A 17,355-nucleotide genomic window follows, 5' to 3' on the forward strand; every position below is an offset into this window, starting at 1 on the left:
TGTCAGACCAGAAAATATCATCAATTATACACAAGATTAGTACTACCATTCCATCTTTGGAGACATAATTATTATGAGCCACAAGTATATGAAAAAAATGGAACCCTCGTTTGATGATTTGTAATGAATAATACTGAAAAATTACAAAATGAATACTGATGACACTCGGTCTCATCAAGGATAACACAAGGGTGGGCTTTAATTAGTCTGGTCGCAGGTTTTTGCAAGACGACTCTGATTGAACTGTGAAGTCAATTGTTGTGAACGTTTATAAATAAATAACAATCATATAGCAGTCAAAAATGTCTTATACAATCAGCATCAACCATGTATAAATAATAAAGAAGGCTGCTAACACCGCACAAAACAGGTTTAAAAACATTACCACTAGAACAGTTGTGTATCAATCTGTGCCTATATTTACTCTTAAAGCAGTAAATCAACTGTAGATGTATTATCTCCATCCTTGGTTGTACTAAAACATATGAATGGAAATGCACAGGCCACCATTTAAGGAATCCAACTAGGAAGCAAAAACCTCGACTTTGAAAACCAATAAGACCTACAAAAAAGATAATTTTTGAGGAAGGCAAGGAAGAGATGGAAAATGACAAGACAAATAAACTTGTTTCATATAACATATTCATCCTACTCATCACTGTCCATCTCATGGCACTTGCTAATATGATTTTTAATTGCTTCACCAAGAAGCTCCTTCATCACATGCAGACATCGAGGTGGTGCATTGCAAGGATTCATAGCCCAACCCAATATGAGCGGCCATTGCTGTTATGAACTGGTGAAGTAGTGGGAGAAGTAACACACCACTCGTACCAGACCTGCATCATGGAGGGTGATGAAAATGAGGTGGTAATATCAAAAAAGAAAAGAATATTCAGCGATGACCAAACTAAACAACTGAAGCATGGGAACCTTCGAAGCACTTGAGCATCGCCAGAAGTGGACTTCTAAAGGAGATCCTGTAGGTACAAAGAGAGGTGTCCGCAGAGGAAAGAAGATTGGGAACCTGATTGATACACGTGGTGGGAGGGTAATATTAGCAGTTCTATAAAGCGCAAGGGGTTGATGAGATTACAATGAGGTAGTACCAGCTAAACATGTTTGGTGTTGCAGTGGATGGTTCAATGCCAAGATGTACATCTTTATAAAGTGTTGCATCAAAATAGCCAGCAAAACCTATCCAAAACCAACCATGACAGAAATGAAAGCAGACTTGGATATGACCCCTCTAAATGTCAAAACTTCATGAGTAAAGATGTCAGAAACCAGTCAACAGCATACCATGCACCACAGCCGATCCGCTGTCCGAAGGTATCTCAAAACATAACTTTTTATATCTTTCATTGCTTTTCTTAGAGTATTCTGGATGTGTAAATGTGAACACCTGATCAAGAAGAAATAACAAATAAGGTTAAAAAGGACCAAGAGGAATGAACATAACCCCGAAGACCAAGCTAAGCACCACAATTTAAAATCCACAGCTACCAAAAGACAGGCAATAAAAAGATTAGCTAGTTGATTTATGGAATAATGCATCTGCTAATCCAAAATAAAAAAAAAACAAACACAAAAATGAGGCAGATTCTCACAGGCTGAGACGGAGCAAGCCTTGCTACACGGTGCAGTTTTACAACGTATGCAGTTTCGAAATGTGCAAGATCCTTATGTGACTTCACCTGCACAAATAAATGTGTCAGCATTAAACGACATTAAAAGGAGGATGGTTTGAGTTTTCTAATGACATACATCGTTATATAACTTTGTTGCTGCCACAGGTTGAATAAAGCTTGTATATCTGGAGACGTCACCAACAATCTAATAATTTCTTCTATGATAAATGCAATACCAACATAATTAAAACCAAGATCCACTGGGTTCAATAAGAAAGAACTCACGATGACGGAATAGAAATCCCATCTGCCTTTAAAAACGTCTGTGCTCCATCAAGACATTCAGGTGAGAGTTCATTATCACCAAATGATCCCAGCAGCTCACTCACCTAGCACAAGATGATTGTAACACTTCTACAACAAGTATTTCAAAACATGGCACCAAAAAGTGGTAGTTCCTAACCAAGATATCAGCTTTTTCTGGGGCATTCCAGCAACGCATATCACTTGAAATTATAGTAACTATGTCTTCCCATCCTTCCAATTTAACCAAACTCTGTCACAGAACAAGAGAGTCAATCGTGAGTTGCTGACTAGTACATTGTGTACCAATGTAAACATTGTCAGCAGTGTCTTTAAATGAAACCCACTTTAGACCGAAAGCCAAATATTGTAGTACTTCAAGCAGTTTAATAAATTCCACTGAGATACAATTATATTCACTAAATAGTATCCACATTCTGGTGAACTTTTAGGGAATAAGAGACCAGAAACTACAACCATTGGGTAAATTATTTCATGATGCAAGAGAATATGAAAGAATCGTTACAGCCTATTTAGATTGAGCAAATTGGAGAGAAGAACGGTAGAAACAAATTTTCTCATGAGGTAATAAAATAATAGTCATAGGAGAAAATTTTAAAATCAGTCATTTTCTCTTCACTCATATTCTTCTCTTGCACTTTCTTTTAGTAATTACCAAACATAGTGCTTATCCCAACAACTGTCCAGAGAAAAAATGAGCCATGCCATCCAGCCTCCATTCAGTTCCCTTTTATTACCATGACAATCCAATAATAACTAGCATCAAGAGACAATAAAACATGATAACCATCCAAGATTAAAAACCAACTCACATGAAGTGTAATGACGGCATTGGGATTTTTCTCTACAGCATAAACTTTTAATTTCCGACCTGTTTCTTCTGCTGCCTGCAGTATAATCACTTTGATACGTAAGACATCTAGAGACTATGTAAGAAAGACAAAACGAAAAACAGCATAACAGTTGCAGAATGAAGTTGAAGCATTAAGTTTAGCCAGCCTATATAAATCCATGATGAGATAAAGGGCAGTTTTGAGTAAAGCAAGTTTTCTGGCATGTTTAACAATAAAACTTACTAAAATGTAATTAGTTATTACTATTATAGTAACAACTTATAGAATGAAGTAGACAATGCATGCCTTAAGGATCAATTCCTAATATTTTTTAACTGAAATGGTGGGACAGATATAACAAGGAGCCATAAGGACCCAGCCATCTATAGTTGTTGGCTATATCGATCCTTTCCCCTCATTGAGCTTCGACTCGAGCTATAATGCAATATCACAGGTCAAACCACGAGGCAACAAATTTGTTATTATTTCTGATAAAGGTAATAGAATACCTCTACCCTGGTTCTACCTCTAATCTTAATCCTAATTGTCATGCTTTCCTATACATATATAGGTCTTCTTAAAACATGTCCATACCAAATGAGAAGTCATACTTCATTGTATCCTTGATAAAAACTGCCCTTATTTATTCATAAATTACAAGATTCTTTAATCTTATTTCCTAGGAAACTCGTATATCCATTTCAAGATTGCATTTATTTTTCATGGAATACTTTCTCCTTGGAAAAATCCTTTTCCACCATTTTCCTTTGCAATCAATAAGGGAAAAAGTGTGCAATAAAAATTCTGCAATGAGAGATCAGAGTAAAAAAGACACAGATCTGAACTTTGAACAAAAAAATCCCAACTGCAGGTATCACAAATCTAATTGTGTATTCTGAAAATTCCAAGCTAGGAAGCTTCATCACCACTTAATTTGATAATAACACTTCTATATGTTAAGAATTAGACCAAATACTTGTACTATGCAGATGTAAAAATGTCTGGAGTTGATGAGAAGCATAAACAAGACCAGAAAATATTCACCAAAGAAATAACCTAAAAGACCAGTTTAAATATAACCTGTCCAAGATGGCCTAAAGGAACCAAACGAGAAGTTACTGGCCAACAAGAATCCAGAGAAGGGATTACTTAACAGAAAATGACCAAAATATAAGTTCCTTTAAGTGGCAAGCCCAAAGAAGATCTCATATCATCAAATATTCACTATAGGCAAGTTGTCATTATTTCAAACTATTACAAGTCTTACAACATGATATACAGTGTCGAATGCAGTTCTGGTAATATGTCCTGCTTCCTAGGGTGGTTTTGCATATTCACCGGTGGTTTCTCTACTTAAAAGAATGTAAAAACTATTGGTGGGTGCATGTGTGAACCCATGTTTTAAAGAGGATGCTCATCAAACATGGTGGTCTTGTAGCCATCTGACAGATTTCTTCCTTTAAGATACCATTTGAAGAGGATTTTTTCCGAGCCAAATTATTCTCAAATGTGAAAGTCATGTTGAGGCAAAATAAACTACCTGCAAAGATGCTCTTACAAGTGGTCCTCTTCCAGCTCCCACAACCATTAGTACCTTTATGTAGATGAAAATAAATGTTGGTCATTTTAGAATAAAGAAAAGAGAATGCATCATAATACAATAAAATTATCTATTTAACATGTCCCAACACCACACATCTAAAGGAAAATTCAAGACAGATGTGAATTAAATCTCACCGTTATTTTTGTTGATGCATTCTCATCAGGGACCCTGTCAATCAAAGCTTTGCAAACTGCTCTTTGGTACTGTAACATATAACACAACATAAGCCCCATACTTGAGCTAAACTAAAAAGATGAGCTAATATAGCAAAATAACTATACATACAGGATACACTGGGTAATTCTTTTTGCCAATAAAATGTCATAAAGATTAACTAGAAATTTCACTCACTTGAACATGCATTTATCATCAATTTTTAATAGAGTGATGGTGATAATTAGCAATATATAGTAAACCTCATACATAAACTGGTAGCAATTTGTAACAAGTATTACCAAGTGTTAGTGAAATATATTGTCATACAGGATCATATAGTCATATCCAAGAAGTGCTGTACCAGAAATTCAGATGCTCTTATTGCATCCACAAAATAGATAATGATATGGAAAACAAACCTGACTATATTTAACTATATCTTTTTCAAATGTCTCATAAGTTTGAGCCTCCAGATTATCCATAAGAGGCTGTACCAAAATAGAGCTATGACCATTAAGATTTTCATTGACAGGAGCTAATCAATAACTGATTGATGAATATGGCTAATAAAATTTACCTGCAATGGAGACTGCAGAAAGTCCCTATACCCAAGCTGTAAGAGGACTTAAATAAGTTGAATAATGACAGGAGCAGTAATAAAATACTACATCAAAATCCTGATAGTAATTACAACCTCAAAACGTTCTTGCTCAGGAAGAGGATCCATCCGTTGGTATAAGTATGCAATATAATCCAGGTAAGGCCTCAATGCATGCCGAGTAGGTATAACTAATGAAAGAAGGTGGCTTTTTAAGGGAGATTGATCAAAATGCACTCTACGTTAGGTGCAAATAAGCGTGCAAATGAATAAAAAAATAAAAGACAACTTCAAGCAGTATGCAGCTCCAATGATTCATGACAAAATTTCTGACCTTCAAGATGACTATCATCATCATTAGCAGGCAAAGCTTTGATGCTTTCCCCAGAGATGTTGTGAAGCAAGCTTCCAGAAATTACTATCTACAATAAAAACATTGAGTGAGGAGGATTTGTAGGATGAGCAAAACCAACTTTGCATCTATTAAGCTCACTTACTACATATCATACTAGAAAAAAGTAACACAAAAATATCAGTGATTGGAGAGTATTTACAGCCAACATGGAAAACACAGGTTGATAATTACAAAAACACTTCCGATATAAGAAGTAGGAAAATCCCTTTTATGTTAATTAATGGATAAACAACAAACATAAATCATTAGAAAAACTCACCTGAACAGAATGATCGAAGAACTCCGTTATTAACTTCTGATGTCGTTTTGAAAGACAAGGGTATCCTCTTGCATTGGTTAAGAAGGACTATTAAAACAAGAATATAAACTAATGAGAATTTCAAATGCAAACAAAACAATCAATTTAGGGGTACATTCCAAATTTAGCCTTCAAATCTGAGAAAATGTACATTGGTATAAATGACAGCTGCTCTAACTGGCTCTCCAAACCATCGTCCGATGGAGTTATTCGATGGCAGAGAACTCCTGATTCATGTTTTCCAACTTAGAATCCAACTTTGAGAACCAAAATGTACTTCAGGTAAATTACAGTGGCTACCAAAAATATGGTAAAGGAACAAAAAAGACATGATCATTCTCACTTACAAAATGTCAAGAACTACACATAGTTGACTGTGATGCTCACATAGCAGCCGAAAAGAGTTCCACCACTCCCATGAATCAAACATTCTTCCGCCCTGCAGAAAGCAGTGGGTGATAACCATAGTTTATGACAGGAAGATTTCCAATGAGAAGATCAGACATGACACTGGAAGCAATATAGGCAAATCAGTTCTTAGAACAATGTTGTGATTTTAGTGACCAAAACTAAAGATTGGTTCAATTAGCTGTAATTACTAAGCTTTATGCATCATTAATAGGTTTCATCTTAACAAAAACAATTATTTAGAGTAAAAAGATAGCTGTAAATTGATCAACCATGAAGTAGTCAACAAGTAACCAGACAAGGTATCCACAATTGCACTTACTAAAAAGTCAGAGTTTGCATTTGCAGAACCATCATCCATGGGTTCAGACTTCTCCAATGGTACCCTAAGCCACAACTTATAAAAGAAAGAGCACAATAAGAAATATAAAATAGACAAATTTTGGTACAGACTATAAGAAATATAAAAGAGTGCAACACTGCATTGTCATGCAAATAAGAGATTTAGCTGTGGGAAGATACCTGCATGTTATTTGTACTTTGCAAGATTTGATTTACACATTTTGCATAATTACCACAAGAAGCTCTCCTAGGAGGGGGTAAAATGCAAGCCTGCAATACATATTTGGAAGTATATTATCATTTTAATGCCGGAGGCATGTAGAGGAGAGAACAAGTTATCTCAAGTATCAGCAACAACAACTAATGACCAATGTCCCAATTCACAACATTCAGCTTTATATAAGGCAACACTGGCAGTTAAATTAAATGCAATCAACTCCTTTTTTTTATGTTTTTAGTAAAGTCCTATTAGATCTACCTCTATCTCTCCTAGACCCATTGATTCTGATCAACTCACTTCATCCATCCAATGCATCTATGTATCTCCTAATTAAAATCCCATCTTAAATGGTTTTACCAAGGATTGCAATTTTGCTAGGACTAGTCTGTATCAAACAATATTTACCGGTCTGAACATGAACTGGTACATGGACTACCCCCATTTTGGGCAGTCCAGTCCAGTCCATTTTCTCTAAAAAGAACCTTCAATTATGGCTCACAATTTCACAAATCGTGAGCCCTCTTCTCCATATGTGTAGAGCCCGCTATCGTCTAATGCCGCCCACTGCACACCACCAACCTCTTTGCTAGGTATGCTTCTTCCCCTTCCTCTGCTGCCTACTCCTCTTCCTCCTTCCTCCACGCCTCCTCATCTTCCTCCTCCATGCCTCCTCTTCTTCCATCCTCTTTTCTTCTTCATCTTCGGTACATATCGGTATACCGACACAATACACCAATACTGGCGGTCCATACGGTCCAGCTTGGGACCTACCCAGTATGAGATAGCATGCCTTAGGTTTTACCTTATTCTATCCTCCATCAAGGATACATCTAACTGTTCAAAACATTATCAAGGATTCCATGTAGCAAACTTCAACTTTGACTATCTTAAGGCCAGATAGTATCTATCTCATATGAATAGAAAATAGATACATCACTGATATGGATGATTAGATAAGGATATCTGGCATGGGTGCTAGGCAAAAAGTCATGCATAAATAGGCATGCACCAAGATCAAAATATATAAGAAGAAAGAGAAGGCAAACGACTGTCACAAACTCTTCTACCATCACAATAGTAACCCATAACAAGATACAAATACAGAAGACTTGCAAGAGTATAAACCTGCAAGGATAGATGTGAAGCCCATGCAATTTCTTGCTTCAATGTAATTTCTGAGTCTAATCGAACTTTTTCATCATCCGAATCTAAGTCAATCCATGAGCTAATTTTACCTAGACAAAAAGTTAAAACACTTCTGTCAACCAATAAACAACATCCCTGCAGGCTAACAGGCAAGCAAAATAACATAATTTATTAACCTGTAACAAGATTAGCAAGTGACAGAATATGTAACACATGATCATTTAATTTTAGCTTATTGAGTTTTGGAAGCACAAATATCTATAGATTTGATAATCATGATAATCTAGTGGTCCTTCAAGTACATAATTTGAACCAAACCATACATTGATTCTTTTTTTTTTCACTTACAACTTGGTTAGCAATGGTGAGAATATGTAGAGAAAAAAAAAACCAGTTGCTTTTTTTTCAGTCTCTTTTCAAGACTCAGTAGGTATCGGCATACCAAGACTCAGTACAATGATATGGTATCAGTTCTTACCCTGATTGGTACATCACAAATACACGAAATTGCGAACCTTGATTTGTGCAACATGCGATGAAATGTATCAGTATAAGAACCGAACCAGGACAATTAAGTGACAAACAAGTTGGTAATAGACTGATTTTTTCAAAAAACATACTGTTATGAGTGTGATTATATAACTTGGGAGTGACATTATAATAATGACCAAGTTTGCGTACTTAATAGTGAAATCTCCATTTGTGTATACATGAAAGCTTGACCATTTAACAGAATAAACAGCTTCTTGAAATTGGAAATTAAAATCACACGCTGTTACAAAAATGATGTTTTTAAATCCAAAGCATTATATTATGGGCAGAAGATTGGGACCATTAACCCAATTATACAACTTTAGAGAGATAATAATTTGCATATATATAAATAGAAATGCTTGATATGGGTAAAATTATCCCATAAAGTAAACTCCAAACTACTTTTTCATATACTATGGGAAAGGATTGTCACAAATTAAATAAGAATATAGCCTAGTTCATGAATTAATTCCAAGCTACAACACACCAGAAAAAAGTTCATAGACACCATTTCTTTATCTTTGAAGTTCTTTTACTTATTTACCACTTCAATCCTTTAAAATACCACAATTCCAGCACAAGTTTCAAAAATTATGCCGAATACCAAAAAATTCTCAATTTTTTCATGTATATCATTCTATATATTTCCTCCCAATTTTTTGACATAATCGTTGTTAATGAGCCTGCTACCTGACCACCTGTGATCTTCCCAGCTTCTTATTCTCCTCACATCCTAGTTTCACATTCTCGCCTTTCTATCAACATTCTTAATGCTTTACTTGGATGTCATATTTCACCAAATATACATTTCCTAAATTGCATATATGTATTTTCAAACAAAAAAATATATATGACAATTGTAAAAGGTTCCAATAGCAAAAATTTAAATATATTTCTTTTTAATTTAACTGGGAACATGGAATTTTTTTTCACTTCCATCTGGAGAAGGTGGCCATCAGGCCTCATCCTGCATGTGCACCAAGCTACAAGCACTCTTTTGTCATGATCTCTAGACTCTCTACCTTCTCTTTGATCTTTTTCTCCTATAATTGGGTTACATTAGAGTAACAAAACATGCTAAATAGCATCTCACCTTCTCTAATGAATGATCTTATACATCAATGTCTCTAAAGTTCTGCCTTCCTAGAAATTGTTTCAGCCCTCCAATCAGTTACCATTCTTTTACAAATGTACTTGTAATGAATGCAACCAAATGCTTAATTGTACTTATTATCAAAATGAATTATCTTAACCAAGGATCGTAATTTCGTACCGTACCAGAGTTCGAGCGTAGCTCGGTATGATATAGTACAGAGTATCGAGCAGTACACCAGGGTGTACCACTCGATATATATATATATATATATATATATATATATATATATATATATATATATATATATATATAAGTTTAAAAAAAAGGCAATGTCGCCTCCTTTTTCTGCCCGCGTGGGGAGAAGAAACCGAGGTTTCCTTCTCCCCGCGCAAAAAAGGGTGATGAGGTGACGTCGCCGCCTCGTTTCATCTATCCACGTGGAGAGAAGAAACGTCGCCTCGACAACACTCTGTTTCTTCTCCCCACGACGTCGTTGAGGCTTTTTCTCCCCACGCAGATGAGCAGAAGTCGCCGACGACGCCAAGGCCTCGTCACCTCAGACGAGGAGGTGACATCTCATCTGTCGCGTCTAGCTAGGGAGGGCGACGACAGATCGGGACCGTCGAGGAAGAGCAACGCCAGATCTCTAGGTTCTCCCTTTTCTTCTCCCTCTTATTTTCCCTCTTCTTTCTTCTCCCTCGGCTCTCCCTTGTCTAATATCACCTGGTAGCGGGCAACGACGGTTGAAATCGACCGCCACCGACCGATTTAGGGTGGTAACGGGGCAAAAGCAGCCCCAATCGACGATATCGGCAGGTAGCGAGCGGTCCGCATATCGATCTGGTGGCGGGCCGGTATGTACCACCTAGTACGAGCGATATTATTCGAAATTAAAATCCTTGGTCTTAACCCACCCTTTAGAGAGGAGAAAAGAAAAACATATGGCAACTAAAAGACATTCACCTTTTTTTTTACATGTGTACTTATAATGAATAAAACTAAAAGCTTGATTGTACTTATTATGAAAATGAATTGGCTTAGCCCACTCTTAAGAAGGAGAAGGGAAAACCTATGACAACTACAAGCCTGAAGGTACTTAGTCTGAAAATGAACAGCATAAACATCAAGATATACCCATGTAAACTGCACAGACACTGATTGCATATAAAGCTTACCAACAACATGACTGCTCCATTGTGAAGGGCTAAGAATTAAGTCAGATGCTGCAACAGGTAAAACCAAAGAACCACTTCCTCCATTACTCATGGAACTAGGCCTATAACTAGGATCAATCTGCACCAAGCAGTCAACAAATAAGTATGAATCTGACCAATGACAAAGACAAAGATCAGTATTAACTAGATGGGATTATAAAAAATGTAAGCCTTTGAGATTAACAAACACAACATTAGAAATTGCATTTTCTCAGACTTCCTTGCTTAATGTGTTCCGTATAATTTCTAAGAAATCTAGATCAGAAAGAGGCAGTTCTACAAGAGATCCAGAGATAAGAGGGTCAAACAGATTTAAACATGCAGATAAACATACAACTTGTATGATAAATATGTACACATCACGAACTACCTTGATGCATCAAATCCTTCACTATCAGCACAAGTTTCAAAATAGCATGTCATAAAGATTGTAGTACTTAAATGCAACCAACCTTATAAGAAATCTGTTATAAAGCAGCCAGATTATATGTTGCTGATAGTCCATTCAAAGAGATGATAAAATAGGTTATAGAAGAAATGAAAGACACCAAAGAAAAAGGTTGAAGCATATACCAGCTAGTTTTATGGTTGATTATAACTTTTATGTTCAGAATGCTACACGATAATACATTAATAGCTAGTATAAGCTAACCACTGATCAGTATAATTCTGTTAGAAGTATTCTGACTACAATTTAACTCCTAGTAATAAATATACAATCATGAAAGAACGTCTGCCATACAAGATGATACTTTTCATACAGTGTTACGTTTACAGACACACAGATATGTAATGACCTTTGCAACTTCCTTTCTTTTGTTATGGCTCAAAAGCAGAAAATATCTTTTGGGTTGCCACTCCTTTACATCCACACAGTACTCAAAAGACTAAAAAGAATACATAAAGATGCTTGCTATTCAGAAGTGGAAATTCAGGATTTTCTTGAATGTCTGATTTATTATTCCATATGATCAGAAGCAGAGACAATAAAAATAATCTAGTGTAGATGCTTCAATGTGCATTACGGCACTGAAGTGTATTAGTTTTTTAATAGGCAATCTTCCGAAATAAGAGAGTGGGGGCCATTAAGGATAACCAAAAAACTGCTCAAAACATAATCATCCAAACAGCAGTAAAGGCATCTGACGAAGAGTCTCAATTCATACCACTCGAAGTTAAATACCATAATTTCAACATTGTTGGTGTGCTTATAAACCACTCACACATACTCATAGACTGGTGTGCCTGACTTCTATTGGATTGGCTAATTGACAATAATTAAATCATTTTCTTGTCCACTGGTAGCTTTCAGCTACCATTACAAAGTCACGAATTATTTAGACCCAAGAAAAGAGCAGGAATATTGAATTTACGCAGAAAATCAAATCTAAGAATTTTTTTTTTATCTAAGAATAATTCCTGCTCCTCATATAGCTTAAAGTAGAGCATCCAATCCTAATATGAGAACTCACTTGTCAACAATAAATAAGGATCAAAGAAAAGAGCAGGAAAACGTTACCAACCAGAGGAGCTACTATGAAGTCAAAACCACCAGAAAGGCTTTCAGTGAGGAGATGAGGCATATCATCATGGAATTCCGTCTCCACTCCACAATACCGTGACTCACTTTTGTCCCCTGGTCTCTGCCCAAGCGGCATTTTGGAAGCAAAGCAACCTAAATCCTCTGGGCGAGCAAAAATGTGCTCTCAAGAAAGAGCACAATAGAAAATAACCCTAAAGATACAGTCTTTCTAGAATGAATTGCGACTTGTACCCAGTCTACTAGAAGATGAGTGTAAAACAACAAAATAGCAATCTTTGGCTATTCCTGGTGTAAGGTTTCAAGCCTCCAAAGGGCAAAGGCAAGAGAAAAGACGGAAAAGAAAAAGGAGCCGTAAGGCAAAAGATCGACTCTCTACGGGTCAAATTCCAGGGACATCAGCTGCACAGATGATTACAGTTCACAATCCCAACAAAAGGAAAGGAATGGAGGAGCCACTGCAGAATCGCTAAGAAGAAGGCGCTGAGGAGCAACAGCGAGACGAGGATTGACGACCGAGTGACCAGCCGCTACCGTTTCCCTCCACAAACCCGACGACCGAGAGGCGGGACGGCGAAGCGGCGAGGAATAGGGTTTAAGCGGGGTTCCTACGCCAAGGGCCGCTGTCGAGGCTATATAAAGACCCCATTTACAATGAGCGGAATGAGGCCCCGAAACCGTTACACGCTTCCCGTTATAAAGCATCATCTTAACTGCTATAACCCGATTGCAAATCGATCGGACTCGGATTCCATTTCCCGAGATCCGTACTACAAATGATTGCAAAGGAATCGGATTCGGATTCTAGGTCCCAAGAATTCGGTCCGAAACGCGGCGCGACGAACCCCTGCAGACTAGAGATAGAGCCCCGTGGTATCCAACTCGACCAAATCCATAATGTTGAGATTCGGATTCACAAATCTCAAAGTTGGTCCAAATTTGGTCATTTGGATCAGATGCTGAATCGGATGGAACTAAGATCCGATCCATTTACAGCCCCCATGGCTATGGCATCTTTCATTGCAAATTCAATGTTCGGACATAAACCTTAAAAACAAAAATTCTCATCTTTTCTCTCACAAACTCGAAGAGTACCAAAGTTTTTTTTTGTTTTTTTTATCATATCTTGCTATCTTACCCACAGCTATAGACACATTAGGTTTTTATAAATAAATCTTAAATCATAAATGATTTTTTTTTCAACTTTAATTTTTAAATCATATTAAGACTCCTAAAATATTTATCAACCTAATCCTTAATATGTATAACTCAATTGGTTAGTCGTAAGTAAGGCAAATAGGTTTTTTTTTCCTCTCTCTCTTTTTCATTTCGGTATCGAAGCCTATGTATAACCCATTTAAATTGGATTCCAATACTTTTGGAAGTAATTTATGATACAAATTATGTTTGAATTGAGATAGTCATTCATCATGTTTGGATTTGAGATGACATTGAATAAAATTTTAATTTAGTATTTGAGCTTACTCGATCTCCTTAAACCGAGTTTTAAATATTCTTTAATCAAATTCCAGATAAATTTAGAAAGGAACGAAGTACCTACCAAAGCACCCATTCTCGTATGATATGATGGATTCTTGAAGAACAGCAGAAATGTCATCCGAGAGCTCTATTGGTCTCCCATCAAACAGCAGATGAGATGTCATCATCTTCTGCCACCATAACCTACACTCTGATAACATTTACATCAAAACATTAGAATCAAGAACTAGATTTATCTAACTTTAAGAGAAATATATTGAAAAATTAAACCAAACGTAGCAGAAAACAACTGAACACAGGTTCGAAACAAAGAAAGAAAGAAGTTGTTCAAGTAGACAGTGGTTCAGAATTTATATGCAGAATATGTAAATTAATCAAACATGTGAAACAATATATATATATATATATATATATATATATATATATATATATATATATATATATATATAAGAAATCTGCAAAAGGAAGAAAAGGTCATTAGTGTATTTGAAAGGAACGAAATCGTGGAGAAGCTGGCTTTTCTTTTCTTAGATAGATTAAGATAATGGTTCAGCATAAAATATGTAAATATGTAATATGCTATATGTTTGAAATTTTTATCTCAAATAAATAACGATTGAATTTATGACATCAGAGATCATTTGGTAAGAACTTTATCAGATTTACAAGGTGTCGATCTATAAATTACTATCTTTGGATTTGAAAACTAGACTTTTTTTTGTTTTTTTTTTACCTGACCACTAGATTGATGGATTAGAGGAACCATAATCTCGTAATGACTGTCATGTATCCACATCCATCATATATCATGTGTCATAACCGTCATACATCATTTAGTACCTAGAGGTTTTGTTTATATATAGATGAGAGTAGAGGATATAGGATAAGTAATTATGATAGTTCCTCTCATCAAATACGTCTTCTAAGAAATACTATCTTAATACAGACTTCCTTTCTATTAATTATAACTTTCATCAGAATCTAATCAATCTATAATATATCTTATGAATTAAATAGAGCCACATAATTTAATATTATCCTATTTATCCATTAATTAGTAAGATATAAAAGAGATTCAAAATTAAAATAAATAAAATAAAATTTGTTTGAAAATAATTTTACCTAATTAGATTCTGAAAATTTTGAAAAGTATTTTTTATATCTGATCATGAATTTTAAAAAATAAACTAATAAGTTCAATAAATATAATAATACTATATTAGGTTCAACTATTAATGCGAGTTATAGTGATTGTATATCATCAATGTCATACTTTCTTTTATATACCACAAGATTGTTAGTCTTTCCTAATATAGTCCACAATGATCTCTATAATTTATCTTATCAAGATAATCCTATTATTATATTTAACTATAATATGTATAAATATGAATATAAATAAGATAGCAAAAATAAATAATTTTAGTTAAGTAAAAAAAATATCAATAATAATATCCTCCTAAACATTCATTATTATATCTTTTTTAGCTTACTCACAAGTCCCAACAATATATTCTTTAAATATTTTAGACTGTAAAACTTTAGTAAATGAATCAACAATCATCATGGTAGTGCTTAGGTTCTCAATTAACACTTATTATTTTTGGACTCTTTATATAACCACCAAGTAATTTATCTCAATATATTTGAAACCACTAAAGTACTTACCATTTTTATAAAAAAAACTATTATGGTATTATCACAAAATATCTTTAGCGACCTGACAATTGAGTCAACCATACAAAGTCATGAGATAAAATTTCACAACCATAAAACTTGATTTGTGGCCTCAAAGTACGTCACAAATTCAATTTCCATTATTGATGATGCAATAAGCGATTGCTTTATAATTTTTTAAGAAATTTCCCCTTCAACCAACATGAATATAAATCCTAAAATGAATTTTCTACGATCGAGGTAATTTATAAAATCAGCATTTGAATATCTCATCACTTTAAGTTAATCTAATCTCTTGTATATAAGTATTATATAATCTTTTATCTCCAACAGACATCTCATTACTTTCTTTGTAGTTTTTCAATGTTTCATTCTTGGGTTGCTCTGGTATTTACCCAGCATAACTGCAAAACTAATATCTAGTCTTGTATATATTTGAGCATACAATAAACTTCTAACTTTGCATTGCATAAGAAATATCTTTTATTTGATTCTTTTCTAAGTCATTTTTCAAACATTGGTTTTGACTAAATTTTTCACCTCTAGTCATAGGTGTATCATTGGCTAAACAAAGTTGTATATTAAATCTCTCTAAGACTCAATTAATATATCTTTTATAAGATAGTCCTAACAATCATTTAGATCTATTCCTGAATATCTCAATGCCAATAACATATATTGCCTCATCCATATCAACAATCTTAAAATTCTTATTGAGAAATATCTTGGTTTCATACAATAAGCCAAGATCATTACTAGCAAGCAAAATATCAATAATACATAAGACCAATATAATAAACTTGCTCTCACTAATCTTTAGATATATGCATTGATCAATAATATTTTCTTTAAATCCGAAGGAAATAATGGTATTATGAAACTTTATATATCATTGTCTAGTCTAGAAGTTTGCTTAAGGCCATAAATATATTTCCTAAGTTTGCAAACCCAACTTTCATTTTCCTTTCCTATGAATCCTTCAAGTTGGTCCATATAGATTTCCTTATCTAGATCCTCATTCAAAAATATTATTTTCATATCCATCTGATATAACTGAAGATCATAATGAGCTACCTAATGTCATGACGATCCTCAATGAGTCTTTTTTAGAAGTCGAAAAAAAAGTCTTATTGTAATCGATGCCTTTTTATGAGAAAAATATTGGTTAAGTTTGCCTTTATATTGTTTGATATTGTCCGTTAAGTTGTGTTTTGTCTTAAAGACCTATTTGCAACTAACTCATTTATAGTTATTGAATAATTCAACGAGTTCTAAAAAATCATTCTAGTTTATCGATTTTAACTCTTCTTTTATGACATCAAACCACTTTTTAGAATCATTAATTTTCATGGCTTGTGAAAACAATAAGGGGTCCCTTTTCATCCCTTTGTCATAATCTAATTCTTATAGATATACTGCATAATCATCAGAAATAATATATTTCTTTTTCTTTTTAGATATTATCAAAACTATCGATTGTAGTTGTTCTACAAGATTATTAGCGGTGATATTAATATTATGTGAGAGTTCATCAATATTATTTTATTATTCACCCTCATCAATTCTTTCAATGATTTGAGAAATAATAATATCTCGAATAGTAGATGATAAAAGAGAATAAACTTTTACCTCTTCAATATCAAAATTGATCCTTTGAGATTTTTTTACTCTCATTAATTCTATCATTTTCTAAGAATCTTACATTACAATATTCTACTATTCTCGTACTATAATTAGGGTAATAAAATATGTATCCCTTAGATTTTTTTGGATAACCAATAAAATATCCAAAAATATTTCTTGGATTCAATTTCCTTTCA

The 17,355-nt window shown here is 34.5% G+C and overlaps 1 protein-coding gene across 4 annotated transcripts; it reads right to left on the bottom strand.

Moving 5' to 3' along the window:
- Positions 1–238: 238 nt before the first annotated feature.
- On the bottom strand, positions 239–12,989 carry LOC103999845 (protein arginine N-methyltransferase 5). 4 transcript variants are annotated; one of them, XR_672816.3, is made up of 24 exons: positions 12,342–12,988; positions 10,780–10,897; positions 7,954–8,063; positions 6,789–6,878; positions 6,589–6,663; positions 6,206–6,297; positions 6,010–6,085; positions 5,820–5,906; positions 5,480–5,567; positions 5,242–5,336; positions 5,125–5,160; positions 4,967–5,035; positions 4,526–4,594; positions 4,329–4,382; positions 2,768–2,842; positions 2,095–2,187; positions 1,917–2,020; positions 1,768–1,816; positions 1,611–1,697; positions 1,303–1,405; positions 1,110–1,197; positions 934–1,027; positions 653–839; positions 239–562 (listed from the first exon to the last, which is right to left on the bottom strand). XR_672816.3 is itself a non-coding variant. In XM_009421722.3 (23 exons), the coding sequence occupies exons 1-23, from the start codon at positions 12,474–12,476 to the stop codon at positions 756–758; spliced, it is 1,971 nt and encodes a 656-aa protein (XP_009419997.2). In that variant the 5' UTR covers positions 12,477–12,988; the 3' UTR covers positions 239–755. The 4 variants fall into 4 exon arrangements, 1 of the variants encoding a protein (XP_009419997.2); XM_009421722.3 differs by having other exon boundaries at positions 239–839; XR_010501990.1 differs by lacking the exons at positions 239–562; positions 653–839; positions 934–1,027; positions 1,110–1,197 and having other exon boundaries at positions 1,353–1,405; positions 1,768–1,836; positions 12,342–12,989.
- Positions 12,990–17,355: the final 4,366 nt, after the last annotated feature.

This window comes from Musa acuminata, chromosome BXJ3-10, assembly GCF_036884655.1.
Source record: "Musa acuminata AAA Group cultivar baxijiao chromosome BXJ3-10, Cavendish_Baxijiao_AAA, whole genome shotgun sequence".
Taxonomy (NCBI): domain Eukaryota; kingdom Viridiplantae; phylum Streptophyta; class Magnoliopsida; order Zingiberales; family Musaceae; genus Musa; species Musa acuminata.

Coding starts and splice junctions, on each gene's coding strand:
- LOC103999845 (XM_009421722.3), bottom strand. CDS start 12,476: ATGCCGCTTGGGCAGAGACCAGGGGACAAAAGTGAGTCACGGTATTGT. Junction 8,064..10,779: donor ATGGAGCAGTCATGTTGTTG/GTAAGCTTTATA, acceptor CTTTTTGTCTAG/GTAAAATTAGCTCATGGATT. Junction 4,383..4,525: donor ATGCATCAACAAAAATAACG/GTGAGATTTAAT, acceptor ATCTACATAAAG/GTACTAATGGTTGTGGGAGC.